We start from the raw sequence: 19,763 nt of genomic DNA, 5'->3' as shown, positions 1-19,763 counted from the left end.
TGTCATCACTTGAGATTACGATTAAGCTTCAAAATATGAAGGATTAATATGAAGGATCTTTCTGCTTCTTGTTTTGGGTTCAGAGCAAATGAAAACATAGACATCGAATGATTGTGGATTTGCAGGGAAACGACAGATGATCAATCTCATCTTTTATGGAATCAGTTATAATGTAATGTGGGGTATACAAATTAATTATAATATAATTTATTAGGTAAAATTGATAAAATCAATGATGAATATCAGATTAATATTTTATTTGTTTTAAAAAAAGAATAATTATACTTTCATATTATTTGGTTAGCACAAGATCAGAGACGGCTTTATTTCGACCTAGAAACGGTAAATGTTTACTCTCCAGATGAATGAGTCTGCAAAGTACTCTCAAAATGACCAAGCAAAATAACTGCCTGATTCATGCGTTTTTGCAGCAAGGAACTTCAGAAAAAGCCTTCAATAAATTGCTTGCGTCAGGAGTCTTGCTTGGTTTACTGCTCATCATCACACATCATTGTCGTAGTTTTGGCAGAGTGATTGTAGTACAGAGCTTTCCTCTGGTTTGTTCTCTGATTTTGCATTAACTTTGGTTTTCCGAATAACCTGAACCTGTATTGATGGAGACTTTCGAGGCAATTTTGCATCTGGTGTACTTTGCACTTCTTCAAGCTTTTTCTTCTTCAAATTGTTGTTCAATCCTTCACTGCTTACAACAAGATCTTCATCTGGTTCATGTATTAAATTTTGTGCATATTAAGTATAGTTATTTAACATTAATATTAGGTTTAAAGTCTATGAATTTATCAGTAAGCATGCAATTTCAATTTCAGTTTTGTTCTTTTTGTCTGTTATATTTACTCATGCAAAGTTTTATTTTAAATCACTAGAAAATGCTCTGCTTGAATCAGAAGCAAAGAATATCTCCAAAGTTGCTTTCGTGCCCGATCAGATTAGCCCCTTACTGGAATTTCTCTGAGGTTTGTTCATAAATTGTAGTTAAATCCAATGCCTGCTGATAGAAACAAGCAGTTGAGTCGTATTTCAAATGGCAAGAGGAAATGGATGGCCCGTGAGAAAAAATGCATCTCATGCCGTACGTTTAGTCTTTTTTTTTTATTATTATTATTATTATTATTTTCTTTCTCCTTTTTCGTTTTTGAGTTCATTGTTAAAGAAGAGAAAGTCAAATTTGAAGATTTGAATTTTATGAATTCCGATGATTTGAGAATTAAAGAAAGAGAAAACATGAAGGACAGACCCCAACCAAAAAAAAAAAAAAAGAAACTCGGTTTCTTATTCTGATTATCTCTGTTTTGATTGGAGAATTGTCTACTCTGTTATAATTAAAAGATCAAATTGTTAAAAATTTTCCTAGAAGGTTAAAAAATGATAATCATCAAATACTATCAATTTTTATTTCATAAATAAAATTTAATACCATAAAATATATAACTTAAAAGTCACAGCACCTCCATATACTAAACGAAGTTTTAAGAGATTTTTTTGTTATATTTTTCTATTCGCAGTTCACCTTTATCCTACTTCCATGGCAATTTGGATTCAAAAACAAAACACGTATGCTTTAGGCAGAATACTTTATATTGAAATGGCCGACTCTAGTAACTTGATTTATTTTTTTATTATATTTTATATTTTTTAAAGATAAGACGGCGAGCAAATGTCAAATCAATTCGAGACCTTGTGGGAACAGATAAGTTAAATTGTCGCTTTTCTACATGCAGAGTTTTACAGCGACAAATTCTATTTTTCCGTGTATGAGATCAACTGCGCTTGAGTAAATAAAGCAAGAGAAAACGCATGCACAATCCTCATGTACATACAAATAGGGGTGGGCATGGGTTGGTTTGAATTGGATTTTAAATCAATCTAAATTAAACTATAAAAATTTAAACCCAACTCAAACTAATTTAAATATTTTTAACTCAATCCAAACTAACATTTGGGGTGGTTCACAAATTGGGAATGTTCCAATTTGATATGCTTTTTTCTTAGCGTTGGTTCACAAATAGGAAGTAGTAATTGCAACAAATCATGTGAGCATTCCTCCTCGCGACATACAATATAACATAATAAATCTCCCTCTCTCTCTCTCTCTCTCTCTTTCTCTCTCTCACCTTCCAATTTCCATTCTTACAGATTAAGGACAAACCAAAACCCACGAAACCGAAACAGAAGAGCATGACAGACCAATCAACACTATGGGGATGCATGAGCAGCTGGCTCACCCTCACTCCCAGTCCCTGCACGCTCTTTCTTTTTGTCAACCTCGTCATCGGAACCATTGCTTTCAATGGAGGGAAATTGAAAGTTTTTTTGGTCCAAAATGAAGTAACCAACTTTACCATTAGGGACTCTCCAGCCACCCCTCAACCTGAGATGAGACTCCCGCTGAAAAACATTCTTCTTCCGACAGAACCTGCCTGCCACCAAGCTTTGACAAGTCGCTAACTTGCTCGGAAACAATATGTGAAAGATTGATCTCAAATTGGGTAATTTTTGGATACCTCCCCAGATGTTTGTCCTTGCTACACTTAGAGAGAATGTATGCATATATTGACATATAGCACCCCTGACGTTTATAAGGGTTGGGATACCGTTTGATAGTTAAGGACAATAACGTAATTACAAATTTTAAATTTTCAAATCGTTAAAAAGGCCGTGAACTGATTAAAAAAAATCATTGTACATCACAGTGACCGACTGAACCCTGCATATTTTCACTCTTTGATGTCCCTGTAAGGCACACATAATCAATATTAAATTTAAAAAAATTTAAAGAATCTTCACTTATGTTGAACTTCTCCCTTATTTTCTCACAATTTATTGTTTTTATTATATGGGATAAATTTTTTTGCTTCATGACCCAAATTACATGCTGCCAATAAAAGACAACTCTACACTGCATATTTCTTGTAAACCTTAAGAAAAATTTGGAATTAATAATTTTGGGTACTGTTTTATCATTGAAGTAAATTATTTCATCTTCTTAGGAATCACTCACTAGCACGATCATAAACACCTCCAATTTATTATGAATTTATATATTTGGGTTATGTTATTCCACAAGTGATTTAGGAGGTTTCAACAAATTATAATAATATAATTATTTTTAAGTACAAATGTTTGTATTTTTTTAAATATTTATTTCACTATATACAAGTGTATTAGTTAATTGAACAAAAAATAATAAATATACCAATATACTATATAATATAGGGTTATTTTTAAGGACCTCCCCTGAGGTTTAGTGTATTAACACCTAGATAGAATGTATTGATATAATTACAGAAACCTCCCCTGCCGTTAATTAGTCGTTAAGTTTACTGTTAATAGACTGTCAAAATTACTAAAATACCCTTCTCACCAAAATAATAAATTATTAAATGTAGCTTTGAGAATTTATGGGTAATAGGTTTGGCCGGCTGCTGCTTCCATCGATTAACCGGGTCTTCAACCACTCCTTTGCTGCCTGCCATCTTCCTTGTCGCCGTCCTTTGGCTTGACTTATACACTTTCAATGCCATCCTGTCTTTCTTTCTACCTTGTTCCCTTCCTTTCTTTCTCTGCTACCCAGCTCTATGCTTTCAAAACCAACCCGTGTCCTCTAGATGGCTGCAAAGGATCCGAAAGCTGGTGCCTATTTAAAAGACAAAGAGATGCGAAGCGTCAATTGTTCTTGCTTTCAGGAGATTTCACAGTCTTGCAGTCGTAGCTAGATTTGGACTCTAACAAATTGTTTGAAAACCCAGTTCGACAAAGCAATTAATTGCGTCAGAATCAACAAATTGTTTGAAAACTCAGTTGAACAAAATGCCTATTGGTGGTGTATTGGGCTTAAAAAGGTTCCGTTTGCAGTGAAGCACCACTAACGGACTTTGACAAGATGGCGACAGCGAGATCTCATGAGTTTGAATGTGGCTGCAAGTGTGGGATGAAAAAATTGTGGGTTTTGTGGCTATTGAGATGTTTATTGAGGTCAGGACTTCATGGGGGTTGGTTGAGGGGATAGACAGCGACGAAATGGAACCATCACTGATGGCAGAAATTACGGCAGTGGTATGCGGCGTGACCAGCCGTGAGCTATAGTTTTGAGAGCTGTGTGTGGTTAAGTTTTGGGATGTCAAAGATTGTTGCATGGCATCGGGATGGCTCAAGGGTGATAGCGGTTGGGTGACATCAGCAACGACTAAAGGGGCACTGCCGGTGTGGGGGCTGTTGTGAGACAAAAGCCATCTTTTTGGGTTAATGCGTTGTGGTGGATGCGGTTGATTCATAGGCTTCTGTGACTGGGGTTGGTAACCAGGGTGAAGAGGGGACTCCGGCAGTGGCAAAGCACCACTATTGGCTGCCGGTGGAGTCATGGCCAACTAGTTAAGTTCGGTTAACAGCGGGCAAGTCGTTCAAAATATCATTGATCTAGTAAAAACATATTTTGAATTTTAAATATGATTTTACAAATTTACCCTTGTATATTGATGCCATACGTATTTTTATACTAACGGCAGGGGAGGTTTCTGTAATTATATCAATACATTCTATCTAGGTGTTAATACACTAAACCTCAGGGGAGGTCTCTAAAAATAACCCATATAATATATATAGAGAGAGAGCAAATCTACATCTTAAAATTTATGAGCTTCTGCACTGCGGAATGTTGTATTATATTATCAATATATTTGAAGTATAATGTTAAAAAGAAGTATCTTTTTCTTTAATAAGACAATGATTTAAATGATTTAATAATTGTTGAATTTTTTAAGACAAATTATTGGGTCGAAATAACAATAAAGGCATAAATACACTTTGATAAACTATAATCAAGATTTCATTAACTGAAAATAAGATTAAACTCACCCGCCCTTTTCTGTTTCTCCCATATCTCTTAATCTTTTTCAGCCTTGTTTTATTTTTTTTCAGCAGTTTCTTGCCCCGAACAAAATCAAATGCTTTCTGGGTTAAAGTGCCAAAAATAAAAATGATTGATAAAGTAACATTGGACTTCACGATGAGGCAATGTGAAGGGAAAAAAAAAGAATTTTTTTTTTTAATTTTATTTCTACAGTTTCTCTGATAATGGTGGCTGCCATTTCTGAAGAGAACCCAAGGACAAGGTCAGGGCATCCCCTTTTGCCTTCTGAAAAAACAATGCGCATAATGTTCCTATTGTTAATGGTCCAAGGAAACCTAAAGGAAGATTTGTCTCTTCAAGATATTTGTCACCTTCTCCTTCTTCATCTTCATCTTCAACAACAGCAACAGCAACAGCAAAAAGTCAGAGTCAGAGCCTGAGATTTTCTTCTCTACTTGTGTCTCGTTCAATAAATTCATCGAATTTACCAGCTTTGGGGACTAAAAGATCACAATCTGTTGATAGAAGGAGGCAGGTGATTGGTTCTAGTCCAAGGGCTATTACCCTAGTTCCAAGCTCTAAGCAAGCAATTCAAGTCAAGAGCTTTCAACAATAACAAGGATGCTTATTACTTCAACTAGGAGCCTATCCGTTTCGTTTCAAGCTGATGCCTTTTCACTTCCTATTAGTAAGACTAAAGCTAAGGCAACTCCTGAGACAATAAGAGGGACTCCAGTGAGAGATTCTAGTGTTGAGGGTAAGAAGTTCGTTGGGTATGGATATGGGGCGGTGGCTAAGTCGTGGTACCAATATTTTATTGAAAATGAGAGTAGATTGAGCTTGGATTTAAATAATGCTAAGCAAAATAAAGATGGCAATTTGTTGATGAATGAGTACTGTGATCTTGTAACTTCTGATGATACTGATAGTGTTTCATCTGGTATCACTAACACTTCCGGGGTACCAAAATCTGGTGATGCTGTTGCTTCGCGAATGAAAAAAATACATATTCACTGTTATTATGTATTTGACGCCAAAAAACAACAGACGGTCTGCAACTCTGCAACATTTCTACAAGTATTGTCAAGTCTGCAACTCTGCATTGCTACAAGTATTGTCAGTTGTTGTGCAGTGGAATGAAGGGTATTATTGTACTTTCATCAACAGAGCAAACGGCATCCTAACGATTATATACGTCCGGGGGTGCTATATGTCAATATATGCATACATTCTCTCTAAGTGTAGCAAGGGCAAACCTCGGGGAGGTATCCAAAAATTACCCATCTCAAATTTAAGCTTCTATAGCGAAAGACGTTGTCGGTTTCTGATTCTATTGCTTACTGTTATGTCGTCTTAAACGTGATCGAGATAACGGTTACTCCTTCGATATCAATGTATGATCATCATGTAATGTCGGTTACGAACATTTAGTAGAGCACTTGTCTTGCACGTGACATATGTTAAAGATAAACTTAACTTGTCACGCCCCGGACACGTGCGCCGAGGCTGGTCAAATGATTAGTTGTTACAGCCGTTGGTTTTGGCGGGAAACGAAGTTGGCAAGTGGGGGAGGTCCCAGAAGGTTTTCGAGGCTATATTAAATAGCGTTAGAAGCTGCAATTTGTCAGCATGCAATCAGATCATCATAATTTTGACCTTGTTCTTGAATTCCTGATGATTAATGAAATCCGTTCGCCTGTTCTGCACCAGGAACTAGGCCATCTGGCTTAGGCTCGAAAATCTGTGTTCGTTGTTTTCTGATTACTGTTTTTGCTTTCAATTATGGTATGATTCCCATTCCCAAAAGTCGTTCGACAAAATGGCCAAGAAGGAAAGGAACCGTGCATCCCACCTGATGTCTTGAACAAACAAAAGAGACGATTCCCACCTGATGCCAGTGGCTTTTACGAACCACGGAAAAAACAGAATGGTTTCAACTCTGTGGAACAGAGTGCAGTTAAGCCAGTAACAGATTTAGCAAAAGCAACACTTTGATAATACTCTCTGCTTTTGCGCTTTACAAAATTCCTAATTTCCTTTGTAACACGCAAACTGTGTTAGTTCATCAATGTGCATTCCTATCAGTATTGATCAACATAATGGTTCAGACTCATGGAGCAAGAATGTTGATAAGGGCAGCAACGATGAATATCAGAACTGATCTAAGTAAGTAAACTCAGGCTCTGATTTTCTATCCCTTGTTTCACCAGTACTTCAACAAATGGAAAAGTTAGGTTGAATAACAGCTAATCACATCTTAGGTGGCCGCTTCTTCTTGCTTAGCAACATCTAATCTTCTGCAAGTTAATTTCTTACATTTTATATTAACTTGTCTCCTGTATTTAATGAATTTTATTCTTAATAAAATTTCACATATATTATGACTTGTATTATATAAACCCAAAACTATAGTTATTTCATTTAGAAACAAAATCAATAAATACATAAGATAGTGATTATTATAATAAGCTTTTAATTTACATTTGTAATTTTTTTAATAACTCTTATATTAATTTACTTATTTAACCTTCCTTTTATAAGTTTTATGTTTCATTTACATAATTTATATTTTATTTTAGGCTGAATGTGTTGTGCAAATTTTAATATATTGGCAAGCACATGAGGCTATTGAAGTATAGACTAAAAATAATTTAGATCGAATCCATAAGGAATGTGAATTTTTAGGAAAGGAAAATTTAATCTAAGTCCATTATAACTATGCCCTAGTTGAATAAAAAATATTTTGTTTGAGAAAATTAAAGCTAAGGATGCAATTAAAATTAAAAGGAGTAAATTAACACAACAATTCAAGAGATTGAGGGTACCAGGATTTCAAAATCTACCCAATTCAATTAACAATTATCTAATTACTAATCAATTCTCAATTTTAGTATAACTACTCGAAGTTAATCTATGTCTACTCGTGAATATAATAATTAAGCCCAATTAAAATTAATCTTATGTAAGTTCTTTTTCTATTTAATAGTATGATATCTAAGTATCCATGAAATCATATTGAATAACAAATAGTTAAAGTTTACCCAAGCATTTTATGCAAATAATTTAATGAAAGACACAAAATCAAAGATAATCACATATAAGTTTTATGGATCCAAGCATAAATTGAGTCAAATATTAGTCTTAACAATCAATAATACACGACAGAATTGATGAAACGATTTAATTTTACTCAACCAAATATGTGAAACAAGAGCTATAAACATTAAAGCGCTCATATAAGAAATTAATTGAATAAAAAAAAGTAATTTATTTCATTGAATAGGGTTTTATCCTTAGTCCTAGTATAGAAGATTTAGTTACACATAATTGAATTGGGGATGAAAGAGTAGATAAAACCAGTCATAGGAAATAAATCCAAGTGACTGGCTCTTTCTCCAAGCTGCAGCTGCTGTTCTCCTTCAATTCTTCCTGGCGGATGCAATTCTAGCTTTAGAGGCGAAGAGTACTCCCGCAAAAATTTCACTGACCATTTGCATGTTTCTTTGGATCAAAAGGGAATTGCTGTATTTAGAGAAGAAAGTCAATTTCCCCAGGACTATTTTAAGCAATTGAGGAATCAAAAATTTCAATTTTTGTCTTCCCGAGAAACTATGCTTAATTAACTTGGTGCTCAGATGAACTTGCTAAGATTGTTAAGTGCATGAACGCAAGTGATCATCATCATCAACAAATTCCGATTTTCTATGATGATGAACCAATTTGGGCGGACCCAAGATTTTTTATTAGCCCCAGCTAATTTATAAATTTATGGTATAATATTTGTGTGAATACCAGTTCATATAAAAGAAATAAAAAATATATATCTCAAGTAACACCAGAGCGAACTCTTTGTAAAATTCATTTATTTAATAAAAAATCACAATGCAACAAATAAGGTTATAATATAAATTATTAAAAATCTACATTAAAAAATTCTTTCAAAATTCCTTTTTTTCAGTGATAGAAGAATATGACATATTTGAACAATTTGGTTTAATTAAAAGAAGAAAGAACAAATATGACTGTGAAAGAAACAAACTATGAAATTATGAAAATATCATTAATTGTTACTATATCATTGAGTAATGTCAGGGATACTAACATTTGATTTTGAGTTCCAACTGGTGAGACATTCATCAATTGGATAGTAGAATAGAGGAAAAAGTAATTTTACATTTATCATCTAATAGATTAGTAACACATAGTATTGAGATTTAAGTTGAGACTCAAATGGAGAGATCTTTAGCATTATAAATTAATTAAAGTACGAGATTCACTTATTATAAACTTATTTCTAGTAACAATGTTATAATATATTGGCATACTTCTTTTCAATTAGACCAAATTATAATTTTTTTATAATAAGTTAAAACTATACTAACATTTTAACCTCCTAATAATTTCAATTCCTTAATAAATAATGATTAAATCATTTTACAAATAAGACTAACTCCAATAAAAAGATGAACAAGAGACATACTTGAAAATAAAATAAAAATTCTTTATGTTACGAAAATTATAAAATCTTAAGGGGAATAAGCAAAATTTTTCATGGCTAGCCCTACCTGTCATGCGTAGCTCAGCCCTTCGAACCAACTATGGGGACTGGGGAGTGCTGAGGAAACGGACTGGGGAATGCATATTAGATTGGATTTAAATGGATTAGCATGATTATATTTAGTAATGTGTTTTTTTTTAAACATAAGTTTGGCTAGGTTTTAAATTTTAATTTAGTAACAATAATAAAAATTAATAATTAATATTTCATATATATACTTAACAATTAATAATTAAGATAGTAATGCAACCAGGCAGCCCCTTAAAGTTGGAGAAATTTATACAAATAGCTTCAAAACTTTTGAGTTCTTTAAAATTGATTCCTCTAAATTTTTTCTATTATAATAATCAAATATAAGTCTTTTAGACAAACAGCCCTCATCACTTTAAACAAATTATCAAACCAATACCACTGTTACAAAATAATTAAACCTCACTACTCACTAAATCATTAAACTTCATCTTTCTCAACAAATTACTAAATTCATTAAACAAATATAATAATCCATAACTAAAGATAAAATCATCAATTGGAGAGTAAAATGTGGATCAAGAGAATGAATAAGTTATTTATTTGTTTAACTGAAATGGGAATAAGGTGCATGAGACCCACGCAAAATAAAGTTTGATTAGTGAGATTTTGATTGGGGTTGGGAATCAAAACCTTATTCCCCAAACGACAAAACTATTTCTATTATGACAAACACTATCTTACAACTAATGTAAAGTACATCCCCTCACATGAACAGTATATGTGTGAGATTTATTCACTGTTCATGTGAGAAGTGTATCTAGGGATGGCAAAATCCTCCACGGGTTTGGGGCCCCATGGAGCCCCACCCCAAATGGGGAAATTTTTTAATAATTTTTGGGGAATGGAGTGGGGAGTGGGAAAAAAATAATCCCCAAATTGTTAACGGGGTGGGGTTTGGTATTGCACTCCCCACCCCACCCCCACCCCAATCCCCAATATATATAAATATGTTAATAATTTTTATTTTATCAACTATAATGTCAATTAATAATTTTTTAATTTTTATGTAATATAAACATGATATGAGTAAAAGAAAACCCTACAATATTTTTTAATTTTAAAATATTATTATATTTTCTTTTCTCCTTTAAGGTGCTGCTCTCTTTAAATATTTTCACTTTTAATATCAGTTTAAGATATTGTTTCAAACATTTAGAGATTTTAAAAAAAAATTAAATACTTTATAATATGAGGATGATTTTATTTTAAGTCTTTAATTTTTAATTTACTGAAATCATATTTTTGTATCTACTATAAAATAAATAAATGGGGAATGGGGTGGGGATGGGGGAATCATTCCCCACGTGGGGATTCCCCATCCCCAACCCACTAAATTTATTGGGGAATGGGGTGGGGAATGGAGGCAAAAATTTTTAATGGGGTGGGGAATGGGGTAGGCATCCCCACCCCCACCCCGCCCCATTGCCATCCCTAAGTGTATCTTATATTAGTTGTAAGATAGGGGATCCTTCTATTGTATTTTTAATTTTTCCAAAATACCCTCTTGGCAATTAAAAAATATAAACTGAGAAAAAATTAAAAAAGAACCCATGAAATCACTAACCCATCACGTCTCTACCACCTAGAGGCTAGAGCCAAAGAGACGATCGTCTGCAGCACCTTCTCTGGTTGAGCAGCACGTCACCAAAAGGATTCGACGCCAATTTCAGCCCATCTCCATCGCTCATCACCAGTCGGATTCGTCGGTTCTATCACGTCGGTTCAGCAGCTCGTCACCGGTTGGATTCCTCGCCGATTGCAGCCCATCTGTGTCACTCGTCGCTGGTCGGATTCGTCGGGTCTGTCACGTTGGTTCTGTCACGTCCCTAACCCATCTCCTTGCTGATTGTTGTTGTTTTTGTTATTATTATTAGTATTATTTATTTTGACCAAGACTTGCTTTTCTAGTTCTGTGATTCCTTATTTTCCAAACTAAAAATCCTCTGCTTTTCTTTGAAAGATATATTCGCCTGATCAACTTCTTTAAATCAATTACTTCACAGGAATTCAATCATTAGTAGCTGCATTCAAAACACTCAAAGCTGTACGTTTTATCTTTTATACAAATTCTTATTTTATTTTCAGAATTAATTAGCATATCCAGGATGAAAGAAAGCTTGACTGTTAAATTTTGTTTTAGATGCTTGCTCAAGATACTCTGTGCGTTCTCTTAGAGGCTCTAATCAAAGTCTTGCTTAAATAGAGGTCGGCATATTCATTCTCCAGTCAGCGTCTGAAAAATTAATTTTTCACTACATCTTGGAATTTCTTTACTATGAATTTTTCTTTCTGGTAAAGAAAGAATAACATGATATACCTCTTGGATTAAGTGACCTAAAAGTAGCAATTTAGCTCATATGTAATTGTAATTTAAGTGATCGCATTAACTAATTGACTTTCTATTTTCAGCTTTGACATTCACAATTCATTTTTGTCAAGCCCATGATTTTCGATCCAATCTTTATTTTTTTATTTTTTACATATAATTGGTTGGCATAATGTTCCACATCTTTAGCAGGAAGTGATAAACTATTCCGATGTAAATATTCAAGAACAAATATAATGGCTTCCATGAACATCAAAAAAGGCTCCCATTGGAAATATGATGTCTTCTTGAGCTTCAGAGGTGAAGACACCCGCAAAAATTTCACGGATCATTTGTATGCTGCTTTGGATCAAAGAGGAATCATTGTATTCAGAGATGATAAAGGACTTGATAGAGGAAAATCCATTTCACCCGGACTGTTGAAAGCAATTGAAGAATCCAGAATATCAATTATTGTTTTCTCAAGAAATTATGCTTACTCGACTTCGTGCTTGGATGAACTCGTTAAAATTGTTGAATTGGAGAGCACAAATGGTCATCAACATATGATCTTTCCAATTTTCTATGATGTCGAACCGACTGTGGTAAAGAAACAGACAGCAAGTTTTGGAGAAGCTTTCTCTAAACATGAAGAAACTTTCAGGATGAATATAGAAAAGGTGCAAAAGTGGAGAGATGCTTTGAAAAAGGTGGCTAATGTCTCTGAAAGGGAATTGAAGGACAGGTGATTGTTCTTGTTCTCAAACATTAATTTTAAGACCAAGGTTTCTTATTTTTGTTTGTTCTGCATGAGTCATCGCTAATGAGCAGATCGAAATATCCCTTCACAAGTATGTATTATTTGATTTAATATACTTTAAAGAGTCACTGAGGCAGTTAATTTCATGTTTTAAAATGCCTTGATAGTATATGTATGTGTATACATGTCTTTAACAAAAGTTTATACCAGAAACACAGTGTTTATGTATTCAATTAGTTGTTCCGACAAATAACATGTTTGCGATTTTTCAAATAAAAATATAGATGACAAGATTTGATTATTTATTGTTGCAAGAATGATGCGGAGGAACAAATAAATTGTAGAATTTCTTGAGCTTTTAGACATTAAAAACAGAGGCAGGCCATAGAATGAATTGTAAGGAGAAATTATTAATACATATGATGTAATTGAAATAATAGCTTTGAAAATGAATATCTGCGACTGAAGAAGCACAAGAGAACAGATAGATTAATCAACACATTTAATGACTTCAATTTGAATGAATGAATATAGCACTGTATGGATACTACATATTACGGGATTGATTTGATACCATGTTCACACTAATTTTAATTCAACAACACCAATCTTTTCTTGTTCTTCCAATCTGCAGGAATGAATCAGAATTTATTGTAGATATTGTCAAGGATATCCTGGAGATGTCAAGTAAAATTCCTGCAAAATCTGAGATTTTTAAGGATCTAGTAGGAATGGATTCATGCTGGAATACACTCAGGTTTTTTATGGATAAAGAGCCTTATGGTGTCCGTATGATTGGGATCTGTGGTATGGGAGGTATAGGTAAGACAACTCTTGCAAGAGTTGTTTATGACTTGAGCTCTCATGAATTTGAAGCAAGTAGTTTTCTTGCCAATGTTAGAGAAATTTCAGAAAAAGGCGGTCTGATCTGTTTACAAAAGCAACTCCTTTCCGAATTACTAAAGCTTCCAGATAGTAGCACATGGAATGTTTATGATGGTCTCAAGATGATAGGAAGTAGGCTGCGGTGCAGAAAGGTTCTTCTGATTATCGATGATGCATTTGATTTAAAGCAATTGGAAAGTTTAGCTGGAAAGCACGAATGGTTTGGTCCAGGCAGCAGGATCATAATAACATCAAGAGATGAGCATTTGTTGATGACACATGGAGTAGATGAAGTACATAAGCTCAAGGTACTACATGATGATGAAGCTCTTCAACTCTTTTGTAAACAAGCCTTTAAAACCAATCAGCCTTGGAAAGAATATGAACAGCTGTCTAAATATGTTGTAAAATACTCTGGTGGTCTTCCATTGGCTCTCAAAGTTTTGGGATCCTTTTTGTATGGTAAAACAACAAAAGAATGGGAAAGTGCACTAAAGAGACTTGAAAGAGAATCAGAAAATGAAATTTTGGATACACTTAAAATAAGTTTTGATGGGCTTAGAGAAACAGAGAAGAAAATATTCCTCGACATAGCATGTTTTTATCGAGGGGACAATAGAGATTATGTAACAAAAATTCTTGATTACTGTGATTTTGATCCAGTTATTGGAATAAGGGTTCTTATTGACAAATCTCTCATAGAAATTTCTAATGGCAATAGATTACGGATGCATGATTTGTTGCAAGAAATGGGTCAACAAATTGTTAAAAGACAGTCCCCTAAAGAGCCCGGGAAACGTAGCAGATTGTGGAAAGAAGAAGATGTACATCATGCGTTGACAAAAAACACGGTAAGCAACTAAGCCAAAAACATGTCCTAAGATTTAATGGTCTTCAAATTGTTTCTTCACTTAATTCTTTGCTTATAACTTTTAGGGGACTGAAGTAGTTGAAGGCATACAACTTGATTACTCTTCTCGAGATAATGATGCGCATTTGAGTGCAAGTGCTAAAGCATTTTTTAACATGACTAACTTAAGGATGCTGACAATTGGTAATGTGCAACTTCCTGGAGGCCTTGAATTTCTCCCTAATGAATTACGGTATCTTGAATGGCATGGATATCCTTCCAAATCCTTGCCATCAAATTTTCAACCTGAAAAAATTTTTGAACTTAACCGTAATACCATCAACACTTATCCTTCCAAATCCTTGCCATCAATCTCAACAAATGTGCTATAGCCGCATGGAACGAATGTGGAGTGGAATCAAAGTAAGATTTGTTTATATCCTTTCAGTTAATAAGTGTTGATGGTATTATGATTCATCCCTTGAACAATTGTTGAGATTTTGTTTTTGAACAGCCTTTGAGCAAGTTGAAAATCATGAGACTTTGGCATTCCAAGGACCTGATTGGAACACCAGACTTAACTGGGTTGCCAAATTTAGAGGAGATGGATCTTAGAGGATGTACAAGATTGTGTGATATTCACCAATCATTAATGCTTCACAAGAACCTTATTTCACTGAATCTAAAAGATTGCACAAATCTTACAACTCTTCGGAATAAGATTGCCACAATACGTCTAAGAAAACTTGTACTTTCTGGTTGCTCGAAGCTGAAGAAGTTTCCAGAAATTGTGGGAAGTATGGAATGTCTGGTGGAGCTTTTTCTTGATGGAACAGCTATTGAAGAACTGCCATCATCAATTCAACTTTTGACTGGACTCATTTTGTTGAATTTGGGAAACTGCACAAATCTTGTGGGACTTCCAAGTTCTATGAATGGTTTAACATCTCTTAGAACCCTGAATCTCTTTGGCTGCTTCAAATCTAAAAATGTGCTAGAGAGTTTTGACATGGTAGAAAGTTTGGAGGGGCTTGATTCAAGTGGAACTGCTTTACGGAACCCAGTGTCGTCCATTTTTTCTGTGCAGAATTATCAAGCACTGTCTTTTCTTGGAAGCAAATTACCACAATCATCATCATCACTGTATTTTCCTTTCCCATCAATTCGATGAAAATGAGGAGTTCACATACTGTAGCTTTGAGGTTGACTTCTCTTTTAGGTTTGTGCTCTTTAACAAAATTGGATATCAGTGACTGTAATCTAGGGGAAGGAGCAATCCCAAGTGATATTGGCAGCATATGCTCATTAAAAGAGTTGTATTTAAGTAAAAACAGGTTTACTTCGCTACCAGCAAGCATTAACCGTCTTTCTAAGCTTTGGATTATAGAATTGGAGGAATGCAAGAGGCTTCAATCTCTGCCACAACTTCCATCCAATATAGAGCAAGTTCGGGTAAATGGTTATGCTTCTTTGGGAACATTATCACATGCATTGAAATTATGCAAGTCGATTTACACAGTAATTAGTTGTATGAAAATTGCTCAACAACAATGGGTCGGCATTGTCAGTGCTAAAAGAGAACCTTGAGGTCAGTCTCTCACTGTCTCCCAGTTGTGCCAAAGATTATGCCTAAAAATTATGCATTGACATGGACTTTTATTTTTTATGTTTTTGTGCTTTTCGAAGTTGCAGGAAGTGTCGAAACCAATACCTCATTTAAGCATTGTTGTTCCAAGAAGTGAAATTCCAATGTGTTTTAGGTACCAGAATGAAGGTTCTTCAATAGCAGTCACAACGCCTTTATTTTGGCATAAAAGGAATGATGTGATGGGATATGCTATTTGCTGTGTTTTTAATGTCCATAAATATTCATCTGGTATCAAAAGTTTGCGCTCATACCCTACACATCAGTTGAGCTGCCATAAGAAAGATTCTTATATCAGTAGTTATATTGATTTTAGGGAAAAGTTCGGTCAAGCGGGGTCAGACCATATTTGGCTTTTATATTTGTCTCGTGAAGAAGGCTATTTGCGCACATGGAATTTTGAATCTCAGGATTTTGTGTTGTCATTTCAGTCTGATTCAGGCCCAGGATTGGAGGTGAAGAGGTGTGGTTTCCATCCAGTTTATAAGCGCGAAGTGGCGAAGTTCGACCATGCAACAAACCTATGGACTCGGTCTATTGATTATAATCTGAATGCAAGCGTTTGGTCTCGGTTTATTGATCATCTGCGTGAATTGTGTCAAAATGGAGCTCAGCTCAACAATGTACGGGATCGGTTAATTGATTATCTGGATGAAAACCAAGGGGAGGATTTCGACCAAACAACAAACCAATGGACTTGGTTTCTTGATCATCTGAGTGAATTTTTTCCAGATGCAGGAAAGTTCAACGAAGCATGTTTTTGGTTTTTTTATTATATCCAAAGGCGAAGTGGAGACCGAGACCTCTGGAGTCTGCGAAGAGCTCTCAAAATGAAGGGAGTAAGGCCCAGCTGGCTCTACGGTTGTTACGAAATAGCCCGTTCGGTGCTCCAACTCTTTGTCGAATGGACATTGATTTCTAATATTTTTGTAATTCTAAAATTTAGGCTGAAAATCTTAAACTTATGAAGTTAAAGTCGTAATTATTATTTTTGGATAAAAGTTGTGTGCCATATGTTGTGACTTCTATTTGCTATCACAATTTTTTTTTTAAAAATTGATTATTATTTTATTTATTAATTTAAAAATAAAAAAATTATACATTTTTTTCTTCCTCAATTTAAAATTTAAATTACAAAATTTATATGAAAGAAAATAAATTAATAAATGCAATCGAATCCAAAACCAATGAACTAAATTATTGACCTTTATTATCCATAAAAACATCCAGTACTACTAAATTAAGAATAGCTGTATTCCTAGTTGGATTTATTTGATCAAGTTAATAGTTCAGTAAGAAAAATGGTTAGACCCTCAGGGTCATCAAAAGTTACTGTCTCATAGTTAATTTTAAGTGCGCCTAAAACAGAGTGAGATAAAATAAAATATTGAAACATACATATATCATGTATATAAACATCTTTTTTTCTTTTCTTTGAACCTTACTAGTTGGTTATTAACTAAAAGCACCCATAAAAAGTTTCTTTAAACCAATACATTAGTGCTATTTAAAAAAGGTGGAATTAGAACTACAATCTCTTGCACAGCCCCTTTATGTCTTACCATTTGAATCGACTGGTAATAAGAAAATCTATTTTACAGCTTTATTATCAACTACAGCTTGTAACTATCTCACATATGTGGGTTAAGTAAGTCTCACAAAGAGATACTAGTCCAAATTCATTACTTCCAATCAAGAAAAAGCATGCAGTATCAAACATGATATGCATCCTCAGGACCCATAAGTCAATTTGTGCTTCATCACTATCAATTTCCTACCTGAATAATTTTTTATTTTTTTATTTTTGGTATCTCTTAAGTATCCAAAGTCATACCTTAAGCAGTCAGACACACTCAGAGAGTACTGATCTTATATAAGATATTAGATGTTAAGTTTAGGAATAAAAGAATGTAGATAGTACCTGCTTTGAAGAAAATGAAAGTCTCATTCGAAGGTAAGGGTCCTGGCAAACAACAGGATCAACTTTCTGATTCAGCACAACATTTTCATATTTCCAATCAAGGGAGATTGATAAATACTAGATGATGTAAAGACCAAAATCAGTTTTAAAAGATTTGTCAGTCCAAGAAGGTACGGCACGCAGGAAAAATGGCCAGCGAGTGTGTGATCATGTCTCTTCCTCTGTTGAGGATATTATTATTATTATTACTATTATTATTACACACACACAATAAAGGTACTGATCATACATACATGCAATAATATTTTTTATCTTAATTATCAGCACAAATTAAAGAGAAATGATCAGGCTCCCCTCAATCTCAAGCATCCACTAATGGCATTACAAATAATTAAGCTTCTCTCCAATTAAGTTGCTTAACTAGATAAAATGAATACCAAACCCTTAATCATTCTAAATGAAACCTGGAAATTTGCATTGAATCATCGCTTTCCAACATTGCCAGTCAAAACCAACAAAAGTAACTATAAATTTACACAATAAAAGTATCGACCAACTACAAAACACCATTAAAATAAAATCAAATTCCCCCAATATATATGCAGTACCAATCTAAACAAAAATTAATATTTTTGTAATTTCAAAATCAAAAATCAAAACTAAAACCTTCACTAACCATGAATGAACAGAAACAGCGAGCGACTCACCTGGTCGACTGAGAGGATTGAAATTTGAACAATAGAAAGTGTTTTCTTCGGTAAGCATGGGGCACAACTTCACTAGCCCTGAGCGAAACAGCAAATGATTGCAACGATTGGGTTTCTTTAACGCAACGGCGAGTGGAGGTTTTGATTTCACTGTCGTTTCCTTCTATTATTAATTTTTGGTAAAAAATTATAAATTTTCATACAATTAAAGTCAAAATTAAAAATCAGACATGAATTCTATATTGATGGTGAAGAGCTGTGGCTTCCATCCACTTTATATGCACGAAGTTGAGGAGTTCGACCAAACAACAAAGCAATGGACCCGCTTTACTTCTTATAGTCTGAATGAATTCCATCACGATTTTGTTGGATCAGATATGGAAGTGGCCGAAACCAGTGGAAGTGGCTGCTGTGATGATTACGATGAGGAACCACAACCTAATAAATTTACACAACTCGAATGAAGGGCAAAGCCTGGTGGATATTATTTTCTTTGAATTTATGTGTAAGTGCGCAGATGGTATTTCATTTACTTTCTTAAATGCCATTTATAAAAAGTTGGTCACAATCAGAATGTGCCTTTCGTGAATGAAAATTGCATTCATGCTCGATCAGATTGAAGCTTTAAGTTTTTGTGATTTCTCTCATGTGCTAAAAATTAAAGGACCGAATTAAATCCTCTGTTTCGTATTCTTAATATCTCTGTTTCATTGCAGCGTTATCTCATTTCGTATCTATTATTGCACTTGCGCGTGGGAGTGGATGCTGTGATAATGAGGAGCCAGAACCTAAAAGATTTATGTGGTACTTACTAATCTCAATTTCAAAAATCTTAACGTCATTGTTTAGAGGATTTTCCATATTGAGCTTGGGCTTCAAATAATGTGTTTTTTCCTTGGGCTTTGATTGAGTTCTTTGGGCATTATTGATTTATTAAATTAGAATCATATCATGTATTTAACCTTATACCAGTTATATTTATATTTTTTTATCACTTCATTAGTCTTATTAAAATAACTTAGTATTTGCATACATAATTTATGAATATAATATGACTGTGTTTACATTTTTGTTTAATTTCATATACGATTTCCTGAGGGAGGAATTTCATGATTTTCAATAAATCCTTTGAAATTTGTCACTTCTGCCTCTTCAATGGAAGTTTACATATGTTTCATCCAAGGAGCTTTCTAATTGGAACTTTCGATTAGGACAAAGATGTGAAGCCCATT

General features: G+C 34.1%; 1 protein-coding gene across 1 annotated transcript; it reads left to right on the top strand.

Moving 5' to 3' along the window:
- The first annotated feature begins 12,015 nt into the window (after positions 1-12,015).
- Positions 12,016-14,271, top strand: LOC18049090 (TMV resistance protein N). The gene is made up of 2 exons (XM_024187136.1): positions 12,016-12,508; positions 13,158-14,271. Exons 1-2 carry the CDS (start codon positions 12,021-12,023, stop codon positions 14,269-14,271), a joined length of 1,602 nt encoding a protein of 533 aa, XP_024042904.1. The 5' UTR covers positions 12,016-12,020.
- The last annotated feature ends 5,492 nt before the right edge of the window (positions 14,272-19,763 follow it).

Source organism: Citrus clementina, unplaced genomic scaffold (genome assembly GCF_000493195.1).
Source record: "Citrus clementina cultivar Clemenules unplaced genomic scaffold, Citrus_clementina_v1.0 scaffold_3, whole genome shotgun sequence".
In the NCBI taxonomy this organism is placed as follows: Eukaryota; Viridiplantae; Streptophyta; class Magnoliopsida; order Sapindales; family Rutaceae; genus Citrus; species Citrus x clementina.
Note: the sequence above shows the minus strand (reverse complement) of the source record. Positions and strands in the feature narration are given on the sequence as shown.

Coding starts and splice junctions, on each gene's coding strand:
- LOC18049090 (XM_024187136.1), top strand. CDS start 12,021: ATGGCTTCCATGAACATCAAAAAAGGCTCCCATTGGAAATATGATGTC. Junction 12,509..13,157: donor GAAAGGGAATTGAAGGACAG/GTGATTGTTCTT, acceptor TCCAATCTGCAG/GAATGAATCAGAATTTATTG.